The sequence below is a fragment of the Perca fluviatilis genome, chromosome 3, assembly GCF_010015445.1.
Source record: "Perca fluviatilis chromosome 3, GENO_Pfluv_1.0, whole genome shotgun sequence".
Taxonomy (NCBI): domain Eukaryota; kingdom Metazoa; phylum Chordata; class Actinopteri; order Perciformes; family Percidae; genus Perca; species Perca fluviatilis.
The window spans coordinates 29,459,646-29,479,589 of NC_053114.1; the positions used below are offsets into that span (position 1 = coordinate 29,459,646).

The window sequence follows — 19,944 nt, forward strand, 5'->3', positions numbered from 1 at the left end:
GGAGAGTACATGGCTGTAAATCTGAGACTACAGTGGTTATATATACATACATACATACATACATACATACATACATACATACATATATATATATATATACATACACACACACACACACACACACACACACACACACACACACACACACACACACACACAACAAACATATAATATACATACATACACACACACACACACACACACACACACACACACACACACACACACACACACACACACAAAAAAAACACACACACACACACACACACATCTCAGGTGTTGCCACACCTGAGAACAGAAACACAGGAATGCATATAAATTCATTATATTTTATGAGTATCTTTGGGCTCACAAATACCCATATCAAAAGGGAAAATATGCCATAACATGTTGATTGAGACCTGCTATTCATTGCATTAAAATATGGCCAAGAATAAATAAAGATGATCCCCATCAAGGCTTTGAGAACAGAGAATAAATGGGGGATGTTTTACCTCATTTTAAAGATTTCCAAAGTTGTATTCTCTCCTTAAGAACATTTACTTCCATTATAAGTGTTTAGGAAAAAGCAGAAAGTTATATTCCGTATACGATTTGCGGACACAACACTAACGTACACTGCTGCATTTACACAGACAAACTCCTCATAATCACACTTAGGTGTATCAGTGCCCAGCTTAATAACTTGCTCATAATAACAATGGTGTCAAGTTGATACCCAACTTTTGCTGTCTAATTTTATATTATGAATCATCAATCTCACCTTATAACGACATAGAGAAGTTGTCATTTGATATCAGTTAGGTGGATAACTGATATTAAACCATATCTTGCCATTTATGTTAAGACATTTGTTTGTTACATAAAAATGTATTAAGACTGAACAGTGACATCATAGTTTTTTGGACTATTTTGGTCCTTGGTGGCTTAAAATCAGACAGCTGAGAATGCTTACTGTCACATCAGCTTAAGTGCATATTAACTTATAGACAAAACTTAAAGCAAATACATTTCCATGGGCCATAAACATTGCAATGTAAAATCATAGGATGTGAACAAAACATGCCTGCTGAAGTCAGCATAAAGCTAACGTTAACTTTCACACTTTTAGTACAGGTTGTATTGTCCTGACAGTGACAAAACTCCCTATTCTGTGTCAATAATACATTTTCTCTTTGGGGAAATGAATTACATTATTCTTTGGTACCTAACTTCAGTGTGTATAGCTAACGTTACATTGAGAAACACAGTTAGCCTGGGTAGCTAGCGCTAACGTTAAATCTCAACAGCAGACTGACCGAGCAGATAGTCGAGTGACGTGACACCGGTCGAAACTAAGAGTTGTCCATTTTGAACCGAGGGTCTGGTACCAGGTATGGAGATTAACTTGCTCCTCGTTTTCTTCTGAAAACTCGTAGTATTGAACGGTGAACGTTCAGCTGAGGGTTTAGCCACACTGCTCATGGGGGCCGCCATACTGCTTGTAACTCGGTGACGCCTGTTAATGTTTTGGAGCGCGTTGTCCAATCAAAGAACACTTTGGTTGTCCTCGACCAGTGAGCGCAGCGATTGTTGCGGGGCCCCGTGGAAGCTGCCGTGTTGTGGTAAATGCATGATCGGAGCAAATCACTAGGTGAGTAAAACTAATATCGCTTGTTCTTTTTCTGTTTACATAAATGTGATATTGTGTGTTCTTGGAAATGGCCAAAAGCTATTCAATGCCTATAAAGATAAAGGTCACCTAAAGCATGGCTTTGTAACGCTATGACCTCGTTGGTTCATTGCACAACACTACAGAACCCTAATATTGTTTGTAACAATCAGCCCCTTCGTTTACATACCCATATCTTGTATAGCAGTCAGAGTATAATTAACTGCAATTAAAATACTTTATTAATGCATTACATAATACTGAATAAAAGCTGTAACAACAGCACAATAGGCTAATCTATTCTATTCTATCGTAGGAGTGAGAAGGATACATTGTCACGTGTCACGCCCAGATACCACCCTTCTCGTAGAGAACATTTAGACTACACATGTGAATGGGGGAATTATGTTTAATAAGCAGTAACCAGCCGTAGGCTACACTAAATTGCTTCACTGCATAATAGATTGCCTTAAGTGTCACTGAATATTCGAAAACCTTTTGACAAGGAGCATAGAATCTGAGTGTTTAACACACAGCAACATGCATGAGTTACATTTCTCCCACCTGTATATAAAGCAGACATGACTTCCAGAAATTGGACTATTTTAGATAAAGTTTGCATATATGATTCACTGTATGCGCATATATTCAAACTATTTAATTTGACACAACAAAAATGGCAAATTACTACGGACTAGTATAACACATTAGTTTTTAAATTCCAAATGTTAAAAAAATAACAGAAATGTTTACTGCCGGGGTCTTAATGACAAATGGCAAAAGAGTATATTGTGATGTTAGCTGCAGTATCTCAATATAAGAGACCATATCACAATAGCTGCATTGATAATTTATCACACCTCTATTTTATTCTATTCTATTCCCTGTCAAGACATGGTGAGGCAATCTACTAATTTACATCCTTAGGTCATGATAGGTCTTATGTAATTTAATGTAATAAATAGGTAATTGATTGCATTTGTACAAGTGCATCACAATACAAAGCAGCTTCATGTGTCTGTGCACATGGTAGCAGCTCTATGTAAATTGCTATGTGTATTTGTGGTTATACACTGTAGTCATTTTAAGTTGACAGTTAATGTCAGTGTGGATCCCTGTGCATCACGTTCCCAATCACATTCAGTTTTGGAGGGCTCAGCAGGTGTGAAAGTGAGGAGAGGAACGCCCACAGCACTGCAAGCATACAGTAGGACGTCACTGCAGCTCAACAATAGCTGTGGATAGATGTGGTGAGCACCAGCATCTTCTGAGTTGCACTCACAGTTTTAGAGTTGTGAGTAATGATCACAGGGTAATGAGCACTAGGCTTAAAGTTGATAATGCCAACATAGACTATTCCTGCTTTTACCTTCACATTCAGTGTAACCTGATGATGAACTGCTGGCATCTCCCTTTTTAAATTGAAATGCATTCATGCGGTAAGTTTTCCTAAAACATAATAGTAAATTGGAGTATTTGAGATCCAATTGTAGTCTTCTTGGAATGGTAAAATAGTGGAAAATATGTATCAGACATCTGTTCCATTTTAAAGAAACACACCACCGTTTGTTGAAATAGGGTAATTCACCGTCTCCTCTATATTTACAGTACAGGCCAAAAGTTTGGACACACCTTCTCATTCAATGCGTTTCCTTCATTTTTATGACTATTTACGTTGTAGATTCTCACTGAAGGCATCAAAACTATGAATGAACACATATGGAATGATGTACTTAACAAAAAAGTGTGAAATAACTGAAAACATGTCTTATATTTTAGATTCCTCAAAGTAGCCACCCTTTGCTCTGATTACTGCTTTGCACACTCTTGGCATTCTCTTGATGAGCTTCAAGAGGTAGTCACCTGAAATGGTTTTCCAACACTCTTGAAGGAGTTCCCAGAGATGCTTAGCACTTGTTGACCCTTTTGCCTTCACTCTGCGGTCCAGCTCACCCCAAACCATCTTGATTGGGTTCAGGTCCGGTGACTGTGGAGGCCAGGTCATCTGGCGCAGCACTCCATCACTCTCCTTCTTGGTCAAATAACCCTTACACAGCCTGGAGGTGTGTTTGGGGTCATTGTCCTGTTGAAAAATAAATGATGGTCCAACTAAACGCAAACCGGATGGGATGGCATGTCGCTGCAGGATGCTGTGGTAGCCATGCTGGTTCAGTATGCCTTCAATTTTTAATAAATCCCCAACAGTGTCACCAGCAAAGCACCCCCACACCATCACACCTCCTCCTCCATGCTTCACGGTGGGAACACGGCAGTTGGAACCAAAGATCTCAAATTTGGACTCACAGATTTTCACTGGTCTAATGTCCATTCCTTGTGTTTCTTGGCCCAAACAAATCTCTTCTGCTTGTTGCCTCTCCTTAGCAGTGGTTTCCTAGCAGCTACTTGACCATGAAGGCCTGATTCGCGCAGTCTCCTCTTAACAGTTGTTCTAGAGATGTGTCTGCTGCTAGAACTCTGTGTGGCATTCATCTGGTCTCTAATCTGAGCTGCTGTTAACTTGCGATTTCTGAGGCTGGTGACTCGGATTAACTTATCCTCAGCAGCAGAGGTGATTCTTGGCCTTCCTTTCCTGTGGCGGTCCTCATGTGAGCCAGTTTCGTTGTAGCGCTTGATGGTTTTGCGCGACCGCACGGGACACATTCAAAGTTTTCCCAATTTTTCGGACTGACTGACCTTCATTTGTTAAAGTAATGATGGCCACTTGTTTCTCTTTACTTAGCTGATTGGTTCTTGCCATAATATGAATTCAGTTGTCCAATAGGGCTGTCGGCTGTGTATCAACCCTGACTACTGCTCAACACAACTGATGGTCCCCACCCCATTAATAAGGGAAAAAAATCACTCCACTAACCCCTGACAAGGCACACCTGTGAAGTGAAAACCATTTCAGGTGAATACCTCTAGAAAGATCATTGAGAGAACCCCAAGGGTTTGGCGCTATCAAAAAAGCAAAGGGTGGCTACTTTGAGGAATCTAAAATATAACACGTTTTCAGTTATTTCAACATTTTTTGTTAAGTACATCATTCCATATGTGTTCATTCATAGTTTTGATGCCTTCAGTGAGAATCTACAATGTAAATAGTCATGAAAATAAAGAAAACCCATTGAATGAGAAGGTGTGTCCAAACTTTTGCCCTGTACTTTATATAGGTGGGCAAACGCATTTTTGAATCAGTCCATGCAATTTTCTTAGTCCGGCAGCACCGCCGCTAGCTTAGCTTAGCGTAGTGAATGGAATCCTTTGTTGCCGGTTAACATGTCGTCAATTAATAAAACCTTATTACTTCTTGTGGTATTGCGATATTCAACAACCTTATTGCATATTTTTACTCATATCGTGTAGGGCTGAACGATTAATTGCATTTGCGATAATATCGCGATATGTTAAAATGCGATTTCCTAATCGCAAAGGCTGCGATTTGGTCACGTGACTCACGAGAGCAAATCAGTCCGCACTCCGTAGTCGGCAGAGAAAGCATCAACTTAGCACGCGCAACGCGACCGTACCTTGAGCAGATTTCTGTCATTCAAACAACTCTGAGTTGTAGTTTAAAACTTGTAAGGGTTTTATTCGGGCTCCAGTCCACACATGCAGTTAATGAATACAGGCACGCAGAACTGAAGGCTCGGTTAGCAACGATTAGTTCTGATTAGCGGTTAGCTCCGGTTAGCTCCATTATAAAGATATAGAGCCGGAGGAGACTGCCGCGGAGGGGGTAACAACCAGACTCTGATAAATGACGTTCGGGAGCTGTCACAGCGCGTGGCGCACGGTGTTTCAACGGTTTTATTAGTACAGTTAGCTAATCTCCAATGCAACACCGCATGCTACTACTAACGTAACGATAAGCTCTCTGAGCTAGTGCGCGGCGGCGTTGCCGCTGTATACACCGACGCACTTCATGAGGGAGGGAGGGGCTGGAGGCAGCTCCTCTCTATGCGCATTAAAGAAAATACACCGATGTATATATTTTACTTATTTAACTGTCTAGTAAAGTTCAAAGACAGTGTTTAAAAAATGCAATCCACATGTTTACACATGTCTATGTAAATAATAATTAAATAATCTAAATACTACTAAGTGTTGTAAAGCCACATTTGTTTTATATTTCTGCAATCTGCACTTTAGTGTGATTTATTTCTGACTTTCATATGAATGTTTCCACCAGGGTTGGTCAGTGCTCAATATACTACTGGGATTGTAGTTAAATAAAAGAGGTCATTCATATAAATTCACGCATCACCTAATTTCACCATCACATACAGGCCTGGCCTCCAGGAAAGAACAGCTTGTTTAATCTATCTAATCTTGTGAAGTTCATACTATACAATGATTTATTGCTAGTTTTTGTTGACTATTACAGAAGACAAAGAGCTTAAAAAATAATCGCATATCGAATCGCAATCGCAATATTTTTTAAATAAATTGCAATTAGATTATTTTCAAAAATCGTTCAGCCCTAATATCGTGCAGCCCTAGTTTGAACCTATTTTGTAAACAGAAAAACAGGTATTGCAACAAATGAATCTATAGTTTAAATGTTTAAAAAAATAATTAAGCACATTGTAACTGCCCTTTTGTATGCTGAAGTCTCCACCAATAACTAAAACTAAAATGCTTTAAACTCATACATGAGTTTGTAAGGGAGGTTCAGCACTAAAATGTGTAATGTAGAGCTCTGATCTGCAGCTAATAAACATATTTCACAGGAGACATTTTGACATGTCTCAGTAGAGCTGGGCAATATATCGATATTATATCGATATCGTGATATGAGACTAGATATCGACTTAGATTTTGGATATCGGAATATCGTAATATGGCATAAGTGGTGTCTTTTCCTGGTTTTAAAGACTGCATTACAGTAAAGTTATGTAATTTTCTGAACTTACCAGACTGTTGTAACTGTTCTATTATTTGCCTTTACCCACTTAGTCATTATATCCACATTACTGATGATTATTTATCAAAAATCTCATTGTGTAAATATATTGTGAAAGCACCAATAGTCAATCTATATCGAGGTATTTGGTCAAAAATATCTATCTATAATATTTTCTCCATATCGCCCAGCCCTATGTCACAGTAGAAAAAGCACAGGTAAATAATAAAATGAATGATTGATATATCCCATTAAGCTGCTTTGGTTACAGGGTCACTTTCACACTGTCAATCAATCAAATTTGCAACAAATGTCATGGGACACTTGAATAGAACAGAGCCATCATTAATGTTATTAGTAACACCTGTGCTGTTCCTAATACGACAAGTCCAAATGTCCGCTTTGGGAAAGGCCTACTGACGATGGAAACCTCTTTCACATATCAGTTCAGGCAAACCGCTGGCAGGGGAAAGGCCAATTTCTTTTGCACTGTATAATGTCCACTATTAATACTGGCTGACTGATGAGTGATAAGTGTAATCCTCAAGACAGCTGTAAAAAAGCTTTGTGTGGCTAAGAGAGGCCAGAGGCAGCACAAGATCACAGGATACTGTAAGGCTCCAGAGGAGGCAATAGCCCAACTGCTCACTTTACAAATGCTCTCAGCAGAGGCAGTCCTGCTGTTTTGACAGCACTGTTGAGATTTATATGTGCTGACAGGAGACCAAGGGAATATATCATGACTGACAACACTGGGCATTGTGGAAAGCCTATAGGAGACAAATAAGATGCGCTGACTGACCTGCATCTCAGACGGAGGAGAGCTAGCTTTAGCAGTGCAACGTGCAGGATGTAGGAGTACATTGCTGTGGAAACTTTCACCACGTCCTCTGTACAGTCACCTAATTTTTCCAATTGTCTCAAATCCCAATTTAACCCTTGGGTTCTGTAGCACAATTCAGTCTGTGGTAGTGTAAATACAGCAGCCTAATTGTACAAAAACAGCATAATTTTCCCCCTTTTTCAATGTGTCATCAGTGCATGTTTTTGTTTTTCTGCAGTCTTTTTGTCAGTTTTATCAGTCTCTGTATCTGATTGAGCTATATAATGGCAGCAGTCATAACATGTCAGACCTTTCCTGGTCAGATTGTTTTGGTTTCTTCAGTTTATTTCTGCCAACAGTGTGGAGCTGCGAGAAGCAGTACACTTCTCGTGTCCGGGGGATGCAAGATTATCATCAACATGCACCATATTTGTTTTGTTAGCGTTAACAAAAACGTAATATTCTAAGGGCACAAGTACAATAAGAGTAGGATGGGTTTTGTACGCAGCTAATTTTGTCTAAGGATTGGACTTTTTCCATTTATTCAACATCCCATATTTTAAATAGCTTTATTTTGATTTTCTTTAAGATTTTTTGCTGATGCAGCATGCCGTACAGCAAGCCATATTTAGCTTGATTTATAGGATGGAAAAAATAAGACAATGAAAAGATATATTTCATTTAGAATGAAAGGAAATCATAGGTTTGCTTTTAGGTCGAGGTGTCTGTCATTAGCTAGTGTTAAAATATATCAGGCTTTGTCGTGAGCTGGCGAGTGCAAAACACAAACTCCTTTGTGAATCTGATACAACACCAGATAAGATCTTTCAATTCTCTCAGCACCGGGCCAGCACCATGCATTCGCATGTGGTCAATACAATAAGGCTTAGTGGCTGATTTTTCCATTCTATGTAATTGGCTGGGGACTCTGTCAACCCACACTTCCTTTCAATTCATAGCAGTTGTATTCATATCACTTGGCTATTATTTGCTCTGGCTGACCCATTGATTGTAGGTTTAAACCCTCAGCTCCTCAAATAGTAACCTCGCTCAGCTGTTTCACGGCTGTGTTGCCGTTAGCAACAATGAAAAGAGCAATATGGAGATCAGTTGCTTCAATTAAGCCTCTGATAGAAGGCAGACCTAGAAAAGATTGGGGGCTAGACATAGTACTCTGTGACTGGGACTTTTACATCTGTCACTCCCCATCCAGCCAGGTGTCTGTGTCTAAATCAGCAGGATTATCTCTGATTGGACTGATAGTTGAAACAGACCCCCCTGGTTGCCAAACCTCCTCCTTTTTATAGATCACATTAAGATCAAATCAAGCACAAGCGCAACAGGACTAATGCCACACCCTCCTCTGCCTTCTGCTGCCCAGAGGAAGACATCAGAGGTGGGATTCGTCCTCCAGACTCCCTTCCATCTGGGATCCTCTGGGAGAAAAAGAATATCTGACAAGGGGCTTGTAAGCCTCTTAGCCCCCCTGTTGCCTAGTTCTCTCTCAGCCCATGTTTTCCTAATTTAGTTGTGTAAGGAGTCCACTGCAAGGCCCTTATGTACTGTTTGGATTGTGATTCTCTTTGTGGTTCTAATAGACTGGCCATGTTTATCAATTAACACTACTCAGCCAATGGCAGGTTCAACTCTCTTGAGACCAGTAGCGGTAATTCCTTTTTGAATATTTTCGTATGGCTTCAATAGTGTGTTTAATTAGATATCAATTTTGATATGTTGTTATTGGCCTCACCTTCACACAAAAAATGTTTGCTTGCTGTTCCTACGCAGGCTTAATTTCCCAACTGATACTTAGCAAAATGCAACGGAACTGACTGCGTAGTTTTGACAGAAAAATGACAATGTTAATATTTTATTATGTTGATTTGAAGCAGAACATTATTTTCAATCTACAAATGTACTTTTATAGAAATATTGAAGACATTAGCAACAGTATCCTCATCCTCCAACCTTTAAAACATTTCTTATGTATGTGTTAATGCTTCTAGATGCCACCAATCTTGATTATAGGACAATTTACTTAAACATTAGAATATTGCCAAGGTCATTTCATTGTTTTCATCCAGAGGAAGCATCGCATTTGATGATATGAAAGAACAATAACAACTTGCCCTGTGCTTATCAACTTATGAGAGACTATTTCCATTTTCTCTTGGACTTGTCTGTCATAGCGACATTCAGGAAGCCTCTTTATTCATGTCAATGCTGATGGCAGAAATGCACCTCGTTCACATTTTGTTTTTGCAGCAGTGTCTCAAATTGTACACTTGAAATGCTTTTGACAGCTCGGTGGACACAGTGATGGGCATCCCTATTAATGCTGCACTTTATGCTCATAGCTGTTATTGCAACAAAAGAAAAAAAAAATCTTTCAATTTCATACGTACTACTTGTGCTCGCTCTGTCCTGAGTGAACGGGGCTCCCTCAGTAAGAGGGTCACAGAGTTAAACACACAATGAGGTGTTTCCATCCACAGCTATTCATTTGGGATCCCCCTCTTTTCCCCACTGTAACGCTGTGCTGTGACCACAGGAGGCCCTTGGCCACAGATGGTGCTGCAGAGAGGGCTGCGCTGACTTTCTTTGTTTTCCCATGAACATGTTTGGCGTGTAATCCTGGATTAACAGAGAGACTTTGTGTTAATTTACAGCTGTAATACAGCATTCAATTAATGTTGGTGCTCCCCAACACACACGCACACATGCACTGGGTATTAGGGCTAAGAGATAGTGAGGGTTGCCTGACTTTTTGCTTGGGGAGTTAGAGGTAATAGAGATCCAATCAGAGGTCTCTGTGGATGCCCACCTCATTCTGAATCCCAAAGGAGTCGCTGCAGCTCATATATACACTTTCTATGAAACACATAGGTAATGCTTTTGTCTGTGCACAGTCGCACCGCATCACACCACATGTGCACACACACAGGCACACACTATCAATGACAGAGGGTGCCTCAGAAAACCAGGCGGCTGCATATGGACTCTCTTGATATCAGTCACTGGCCGTGTGATCTTGTTATGCAAAGTCCCTTAATCCCTACCTATGATGAATGCAGGCTGGAATGGAGGGGGTTGAAACAGAGATATGAGGGCAGCTGTACGGGAGGCTGTCCACTGTGCTTTGCGAATGAGTGCTAGCAAAGATTCCTGATCCCCAGCCTAGCAGAAGCAAGAGCACGTGTAAGATCATGTCTGAGAGTGCATTACAGTACCGCAATGACAGAGATGCTGGTGGACGAAGCAGAGGGCAAGACAAATAGAGCTGAACATGTCGCCTCAGTGCGGACCTAGAGATTCACATAAACCTTTAGACCACTTGCTTCCCAACAGAGGAAATATAGGGCCAGAGGTGTCATTGTACCAGCTGTGGGAGGACTGCATTAATAGCTCCTGTGGAACAGAACAAGAGACCAGAGCAGAATGTGACTGGAAAGGGCCACTTCATTTGGGCCCTGTGCTGAGCGTATATATGTCCCCCTTCACCTGCTCAAGTGCTGTTATTCACAGTGGCGGCAAAAAGCAGAGGGTTGCCAGGGGTGATCAGGGAACACGAGGAAGAGTGGAGTAGCAGCACACGGGGAGGTGAAAGGATGGAATTGGTCTTTTTTGGATCAGAGAGGATAGCGAATGGGCCAAAGATCCAAACCATGCTAGGGATGAAAGAATGGATAGAGGGTTTAATAGGTGGAATATAGTTGGCATGAATAAGAGAGCATTGTGTGTGTGTGTGTGTGTGTGTGTGTGTGTGTGTGTGTGTGTGTGTGTGTGTGTGTGTGTGTGTGTGTGTGTGTGTGTGTGTGTGTGTGTGTGTGTGTGTGTGTGTGTGTGTGTGTGTGAGAAGAGCTGAGGGGGGTAATGGGATTAGGGGTAACACCTTTGGCAGGGCTGGGAGAGCCACCTGACACCCGGTCTGTTGGGGACCTATGGAGAAAGGGGGGTGGAGGTGGTGGGGCAAGGGAGAAATTGGGGGTCTAATCCGTGTCCATCTTTGGGAAGTCATTCCCAGAGCTCTGAGGATTTGGGGCTTTGGTTTCCGCTCTACTTGCTTTTGTTAATAATACCCTGGGAGGGAGAAAAGACATGGAGAGAGAAATAGAGAAAGAGACAGAAGGAATAAGGGAGACAGAGAAAAATATTTCTTTACCCTGTGGTGGACTGGCGGGACAGCGGCCTAAGGTAAAAATGTTTGAAGTGCAGACTAGCCTCTAAGCTAAGCTCTGTTTACTCTTTTCAAAAACATACAGTTTCAATCTGTTTGTGTATTTGCATATGTGTGCGTGCAGGTGTGCCTGCGTACACACTGTGCACGGCAGTGTGTAAAGATTGACTTACTTTCTTCTGTCCGTCCAACAGGTTGCAGCTTGAGTAAAAGTCAATAACCTGAGTGGGGCTGGGATGTTTGCTCAGAAGACACGCGGATAGTCCTTGTGTGTGTTTGTGTGACAGTGTTTGCAGGGCGGGTGGAGGGGTGCTGGGGGGTGTCTTTGTGTTTCTATGGTGCTGACAGAAGTTGATAACTGCTCTAATGATTGTGGTGGTAGTGGAGGCAGTACAGTGTTAGGGACTAGTTGCAGACGGTGCGGAGCTGCTTGGCTGGATGTGTCACAGCCTCTGTGTTTGTCCATCACCTGAGCGCAAGGTGTTGATTGGTCCATCCTACACAGGATCAAAGTTCAGGGCAGTTTTCTAGTGTGAACTGTCCGCTCAGCCTCTGAGAATGAAACACCAGGGAATGTGCCATCTTAGCATTAGGCCAACTGTGACAACCTTGTCCACACCTTTAGAAATTAAACCCCAAACAGCTTTTGTTTTTAGACATCCTGTAAAGGACATAAGGCTATATAAATGGATCAAACACTGAATCCTTTCATACCACTATATGTATAGAGCCTATGATAATTATGTACAATGACATTGTGCCATAACCCATGGTTGTGTTTTGTGCTGTAGGTGGAGATGTTCCGCAGCGTGCTGGGGAAGACCTTGGGGTTTGTGGGCTACACAGTCCAGTATGGCTGCATTGCACATTGTGCATTTGAATACATTGGAGAATTTGTGGTGGTTTGTATTATTAAGATTACAGAATGAATGACAGATTTGTTTTTGTCTATGCACAAGAAATAACTTTATATAATTGTTTTTTTTACTTTAGTGTTCTGGTCCATCCATGGAGCCTACCATTGTCAACCATGACATTGTTTTCTCTGAACGGATGAGTCGTCAGCTTTTCAAAATACAGAAGTGGGTTTCAGACAGTGGATTTGTATGCAATTTAGACATTTCACAATTTACATTTTTGATTCACTGCAAGAATTTTTTTTTTTTTAAAGGTCAGGATTAAAGCAATTTCCTACAAGTATACATCATAGATAAAACAACATAGTTTGTCTTTTCTGTCAATTATTATCAATCAATCTTTATTTGTATAGCACTTTTCATACAAAAGCAATGTAACACAAAGTGCTTCACATTATAAAAACAAAGACCTCACCACCCACACACACACACACACACACACACACACACACACACACACACACACACACAGATTTAAAGTGAAAGGCAGTAAGAACACAAGGCCATGAGTTGTTACAAATGAACTGATTATGTTTATGTTTTTTCAGGGGTGATATAGTAATTGCAAAGAGTCCATTTGACCCACATATGAACATTTGTAAAAGGGTTATTGGACTGGAGGGTGACAAGGTCTGCACAAGTTCCCCATCAGATCTTTTCAAGGCCCATACATATGTGAGTATGTTTACATCCCACAAGTCCATATTTGTTATAAGTGTCATGATTTCCAGCTGTTTTCTTATACATCCTGTGATCACCTGCTTTACCAAGAAAGGTTCATGTTAGTAGTTTTAGAGTCTCTTTGGAAGAAAAAAGGTTAAAAAGATACGGTAAAATAGAGAATAAATGAAGACTGTGTATGCAACAAAGTACTTGATAGTTTGTTTCACCCTGACAAACAGAATCTCTATGCATAATGCAAAACCGTCTCTCAGTTTGTCTTTGGTTTTCTTTGTGTGTGTGTGTACCGCTGTCTATAGACTATCATAGTTGTTTACATTTTAGGCCGCACACATCCATTTTGTGTCATTGGTCAAAATATCAGCTTTTGACAACACCTATATTTCCTCAGAACAGTGATAAAACCAGAGAGTGAGCAGGGGTTCTGCTGCTGAAACCACTGTCATTGCTTTTCTATTACTTCTCTCCCCAACGCCCACAGCTCAGGCCTGCAATCTCTCTGAAGCCTGTTAGAGTTAGTGCCAGCCGAATGGACAGACTGATGGGTGGGCGGAGTGTGTGTGTGTGTGTGTGTGTGTGTGTGTGTGTGTGTGTGTGTGTGTGTGTGTGTGTGTGTGTGTGTGTGTGTGTGTGTGTGTGTGTGTGTGTGTGTGTGTGTGTGTGTGTGTGTGTGTGTGTGTGTGTGTGTGGGTGGTGTGCGGCTGCGGCGCGTGTGCATACATTCGCAAACCAAAGGTTGCATGTTTTTGAATTTATTGTGTATTTTATAGACTATGGGCAGACTGTTGAATGATTTCAGCAAAACATAGCGTAAGGCCAAGCCTGTAAGTGTCATTCGACAAATGAAATAGGAAATAAAGAGGTTTCCTCTTCGACTAGCTTCACCCCCACATACAGAGGACTGAACTTGTAATGGGTGACATCATTGCGTTGTGATTCGTGATCCCAGGATGTAGTGACAAATGTTTCAGTTCGGGTCATTTTTAAACTTCCCACTAGGTGGACAGCTACAGTATTTTTGGTTTGTCCATCAAGTTTTGGATAAAGCTTATCGGCTTCCATTCATGTTGATGCTCCTCTACTTTCATTCACTTTTATCTAGCAGCTACCGAAAACCAATCAATAGATGACAATATCTTGGTGGCATGTTGTATGTATTAGGACACTCTGTAAATCTTCAAAGCTGTCCATTCATTCATCTGGTTTCTGTTGTCAATACAAATCGAGATTATGGGGATCTGCTTTACACTCATTATGAATATGGTTGTCTTTTAATATGTAAACTGTGTAGCTTGGTCCAGTTTCACACATACCGGTAACTTTTTTTAATCAAAAAAGGACAGCCAGTGTCTCCATGACATTCTGTACTGTGACATATTGTCTCAAATCAACTTAGAGATTTAAAAAACAAATTCTGTATTATTAACTATCACACAGATAAGATTTATGTTAGTCATAATGTGGGAATACACAATAGTGTATTGTATAATTTAATACAAGGGCCTGTTTTCAGTCAATGCATGTGGTGAATTTAACAGGGTGGTTTTTGTTTAGAATAGGGCTGCAAATAATCAAACATTTACAAATTCTTTTACAACATCAAAAATGCACATCCCAACATCTAGGTGCCAAAAACGATGTCTTTTTTTTTATCCTTCTAACAGTCCACAATTCAACGATATAGTGATATTCTCACACTTGAGAAGCTGGAAACAGAGGATATTTGACATTTTTGCTTGATTAAACAATTGAAATGATTAGTCAATTGCCAAAAATTGCTGCAGATTAATTAAAGAGGAGTAATAAACAAATCTGTTGAACAACACAGTGCTCATGTATTGTGTGTCCCCACTGTCACATCAGGTGTTATGCCATAATGAAATATAAAATATTACTCACATTTGAAAATGTAAAACTGCTTTATAAGTATTGATTCTAGACACTGTGGCATTGTATTTGACCCATCCATTTTTAAATGGTTACAGCCCTACATTTTTGTTATTCATGTTAACTGCTCACATTATTGCTTTTCTAATGCAGGACTAAAAGTGATATCTGTAAACATCCAACATAAGGGCAGGAAAGCTTTGTTCACTAGTACAACAAATGTTCCTGGATTTTCTTGTGTATCTGGTGGATGACTGGAGTTTGGCTCATTATGCAGCAGGAATAGAGAGATGGAGAGAGAAAAAAAATCTGAGTGCTTTTATGATTCTTTTTGGTTTTCAGCTTAGGACAATTTCCCCCTTTGAGACTGCATTTATAGGCATAAGCAAGCGAGCTTGTGTCTTGTTGTGGACATTTTGCATTTGTAATATTTTGCTACTCCAAATAAACAAAGCAGCTGAGCAGCTTGAAATAACCAGTGTGCTAGTCTTCTGTCACTAAGCATTTTATTTGTATATCATGCAGCCTAATATGCTTTACACTGTTAATTCTTTTAACTCCCAGGAGCAAAATCACCGGCTTTATGTGACAACATTTGGGGTAACTGAGAAAATACCCGCTGTTAACATAAATGTTTAGGCTCCCTCAGGGAGTTTTTTCCCCCAGAGGATGTATGTGTTTGTGTGTGACTATTAGGATGGTGTGAGCCATTATGGGTGGACCCGTAAAGATACATTTTGGAAGGCAGTGTTAGACGCTGTCATCACCTCCTTTTTTGTTCTGACAGACAGGCAGGTCCTCTCCACCCTCAGAGATCCAACAGCAGACTAATTGCCCTGTCACCTTTTAGAAATAATTTCTGTGTCTGAGCTATTGTGTCAAAACAATGACACTTGATCTCTAATATTATAGCAAAGAGGGCGAGAGAGGGTGACAGAGAGGTGAAATGTCCCCATACGTTCTGTTTCTTGGAGTAAAGATAGACAGAGTAATATGGTGAAAGATGAACTACATACGCCTGTATGTATTTAAGATGAACATAATTCACCACCTCAATCATGTTAATGTAATGAGCACTGTAATGGTGTGGCTGTTAAACAACACACCTCCACAGCGAGGAGAACTCCAGTTTCAGTGCCTCTCGACACGTCTCTGACAGGTACACAATGCCACGCGTCGCCCCAGCCTACAACCAAAGAACGTGTTCAATCTCTGCCGTCCATCACACCAGAGCCGCCGGCAGAGCCAGTCAAAGTATCTTTACTCGAAATACTACAACTCAGTGTTGGGCCTACCCGGGTCTTTGGGAATCTTTGTGGTTGGAAACGTCTGTTGATGTTTTATCTGTTACACTGTCAAAATCACGTTTATGCTCTTTATGTGCTAATCTGACAAATGACTTGGGTATTTCCACACCACCCTGTCTGCAGAGAAGCTTCAAAAACACAACCTTTTATGTGCATGCAAAGAATCAAGTGACGCTAATGGCATTGTGGCTATTTACAGGTGCATAAAACAGCAGTTGTCTTTGAAAAGCAGAGTCAAGGATGGTGCATTATCTGGTTACACCGCTGCTTTGCATCAACCTGGTTTTAATTCAGAGCTTTGCATTGACTTACTCTTTTTTTTCTTTTTCTTTTTTTCTTGTTCACACACCTGCGACTTGCAGGGTGATATGCATACGATTTTATCCTCGTGCACTGCTGGCCACAGTACAGCAGGTCAAGTTTCAGACCTCTTCGCTTTCTCACTTTTCCGAAATACTGCTTAGTTGATCCTTAGGGTACTTTTGTCTTTACTCAGGCTCGGGTTTCGCAATAAGGTCATGTGTTTTGCAGGACTCAAAATCAAAGTGCTTAGTTTAGCTGTTGTCGATCAGATTGATTGACCGTCATAGTGGTATTACTCAGGCTGGATCCTGAATAGAACTGAAGTGATGGCGAGAGTGCCTACGAAAAGTTTCACCAAATTCTGGATAGCCGCTTGAATTTTTCTTAATCAAACCTCTATGTCTTGATGAGGATGAGCGCAACAAAGATGATGCTTATTTTTTAAATAGAAGATGAGGAGAAACGGCGGGTTCTGGTTTGGCAGATGACAAACGGTGGTGTTTCTATTTCCTGTGCTTGGGAGCCAGCATATGTTACCATGTTAATGAGGTGTAATGGTGGGAATCCAGCATGCTGACATATGGTTCTCAGATGACTCCTTTAATGATATTCATTTGTGTCGTCGTTATTCAGTGAGTTGTTTACCTCATGTTAGGTCAATGTGTCACTCGCTCGTTATTATGTCACATCATCTGTCTCAATTATCGAATATGAAACGTAACGCGGCATCCCACAGTAGGACCGAAGACTCTAATCAAAGAGCAGGGTGATGGGACTAAGAAATACTGGCAGAGGCGAAGACGTGACGTCACCTCAGTGAAGATAATATTCTGTTTCCTTATTCATGTTTTTCTCTTTCCTCCAGAAGACTTTTGCCGTTAAAAAGTTAGGCAACACAAAAATAGACTCGTGGATTGTGATGCCCATTATGACAATATAATGTGTTGTTGATCCTGTCTGCACATATAGGGGGACAGCGTACTTAATTAGGGCCTTGACAAGCCTACTCTCCTAAAGTGATGAGATTAATCATAATTGGTGTCACTGTGAATTAGAGCCCGCTTGGATGACCGCCCCACTGGCAGGTCGGACCGCGGTGGAGACCCTTGGACACTGCTGCTAGCCGCAGCTTAGCCCTCTCTATCTCCCTCATTCCCCATTCTCTCTCTCTGTGTCTCTCTGTCTATCTGTCTCTCTCTCTGCCCCGCTATCTCAGGCCCCTCTCTTGCTTTGCCCTCCCTGGGTAAGAGGGGCGCAGATCTCAGCCAACAGCCTAATGACCCTGTTTGAAGTTCTTATAAATCCCTCCCAACCCTGCCCGTTACCCATGACCCCTCTCCTAAGACGTTTCGGGGTTAAAGAGGGACAGTCAGGTTGACGTTAAGATAGGCTAAGGAGGGAGGGATGACTGAGGTGACCCGTTGGGGGTAGGGGGTGGGGTTAAGGTAGATTCTCACTACATAATAGTTCAACTCACTTTTACATATTAAAGTTAAGAACTGGTGCAATTTCAGAGATTTGCCTTCTATTTGATTCCTTTGTTGTGGGATAAAACAGTCTACATGTTAATCATTGTTTGCCCTTTTTCCATGTGGTTTTTAGGTTCCAAAAGGCCATGTATGGCTAGAAGGGGATAACCTCAGGAATTCCACTGACTCAAGAAGCTATGGCCCAATTCCATATGCCCTCATCCGAGGGCGAGTATGCTTGAAGGTAACAGGGGAGGTGTACTGTATTTTGTCATCTATTATAAAAAAATATATATATAAAGAAGTGTTATTTTGCCAAATGAGGAAAATAGTCTCATATATTGGTTCTAACAGTGTTCATTTGGTTTTTCATTAGTCGAGTATGGCCATTTTTAAGCACAATTCAGAGATGTGAGTCAGTTTGAAGTTCAAAGCAAGTGTGTCTGATTGACCAAAGCCTGGACAACATATTGTCTAGCTTTCCATTCTGCTGTGTTGTCATGTCACTGGATGTCATAGCAACCACGACCCTGGAAACAGGTCAGCCAACCTTCTGTCCATCTGATTGGACAGCGGCACTCCACTGGAGGCCCTATTACGACAGCTGATGAAATAACAAGATCTTGTATGAAGTCGAACACATCATTAAAAGCCATATTAGCAATATGTGTCCAAGAAATGAGAAAAAGTGTTACACATAATGCTTGGAAGTCCTTTATTTTGTTGTTATGTGTGTCTTATCTCTCTTTTAACCCATTGTTTCTCTGTACCCTTTGTCCTATACAGCTTTGGCCGCCAAATAGTTTTGGGACCCTCAGTGAAAGCCCAACCAGACGGATCATTAAAACTCAGAGTGACACAGACTGACTCATTCACTTTGTTTGTACCGTATGTTACTTTGTTTTCAATCATTTTTGAATAAAGCTGATATTTATTTACATTTTTATTTTATAATGTCATTCTTTAATCATGCTGAGCTGATTTAATCAGGCTCACACCCAGTATTTTAAAGTTCAAAAAGCAATACCATGCAATCATACATGCTTCATCTCCAGATTCATTTTACTGTTTTATAACTGACAAGGCCTTGTATTCTGTGGCTTACAGTGTGCTGGCTGTGGCTGTGCAGCACTATAGGAACAGCATTGCTAATGGCAGAGAGGGAGCAGTGGCAAAGATGAGATGAAAAAGGTTTATGTTGGGCATTGCGCTCATTCAGTAACAAGACACGCAAATAATGACATTTTAAATTAACACACTAAAGACTAAGTTGTACCTAACAGTACATATACTGGGATGGTTACTTGTGGTTGAATTTATCTGTTTGATTTAATTTGCTCTGAAATGCACCTCCACCACAGATTTGCGGGACAGTTTTATATGTGCTTTAAACAGGGATATCTGTCTAAATCTGTAAACTATGACCCCCGGAAAGACATGTCTCATTTCCTTAAAAAGGATATTATTAATTTCATGTTTACCCTTACTTAGTATTATGGTAAAACAAAAGCTCTCTTATTGTTTAATATTTCATTAGGCTGCCAGGGCAATTGAAAATATGTTAACATTTCCCATTTAACCATACAATATTAATAAGCACTTAGTAAGGGCCTCACTTAACACTGAAAAGTGTGTGTGTGTGTGTGTGTGTGTGTGTGTGTGTGTGCACTTAAGATATAGCATTATTGTCAGCTTTTTGTAGAAACCAAACATGTTTCTCTTAAAGAACTAAGAAAAACTTTAGATTTCTGCCCGAGAAACATGACTTCTTGGTCCTATAAACGTTTAACCAGGTTTCTATCTGGACTTTCACAGGAGCCCGT

The 19,944-nt window shown here is 40.7% G+C and overlaps 2 protein-coding genes across 3 annotated transcripts in view; one reads left to right on the forward strand and one right to left on the reverse strand.

Annotated features, from left to right (window-relative positions):
- The window catches only part of elp4 (elongator acetyltransferase complex subunit 4), a 59,202-nt gene extending 57,611 nt beyond the window's left edge, over window positions 1-1,591 (reverse strand). Inside the window, exon 1 of one of the 2 annotated variants that reach the window (XR_005638738.1) lies at window positions 1,299-1,591. Coding sequence is in view for 1 of the 2 variants with exons in the window: in XM_039794467.1 (XP_039650401.1) it covers window positions 1,299-1,476 (178 nt within the window). In the remaining variant the exon portion in view is untranslated. The remainder of the gene's footprint in view (window positions 1-1,298) is intronic. The other variant, XM_039794467.1, reaches the window with a different exon arrangement.
- On the forward strand, window positions 1,533-19,061 carry immp1l (inner mitochondrial membrane peptidase subunit 1). Its single transcript, XM_039794468.1, has 6 exons — window positions 1,533-1,633; window positions 12,349-12,459; window positions 12,551-12,639; window positions 13,023-13,149; window positions 18,255-18,365; window positions 18,908-19,061. Exons 2-6 carry the CDS (start codon window positions 12,355-12,357, stop codon window positions 18,986-18,988), a joined length of 513 nt encoding a protein of 170 aa, XP_039650402.1. The 5' UTR covers window positions 1,533-1,633; window positions 12,349-12,354; the 3' UTR covers window positions 18,989-19,061.
- The last annotated feature ends 883 nt before the right edge of the window (window positions 19,062-19,944 follow it).

Coding starts and splice junctions, on each gene's coding strand:
- immp1l (XM_039794468.1), top strand. CDS start 12,355: ATGTTCCGCAGCGTGCTGGGGAAGACCTTGGGGTTTGTGGGCTACACA. Junction 12,460..12,550: donor ACATTGGAGAATTTGTGGTG/GTTTGTATTATT, acceptor TTTTTACTTTAG/TGTTCTGGTCCATCCATGGA. Junction 18,366..18,907: donor GAGGGCGAGTATGCTTGAAG/GTAACAGGGGAG, acceptor TGTCCTATACAG/CTTTGGCCGCCAAATAGTTT.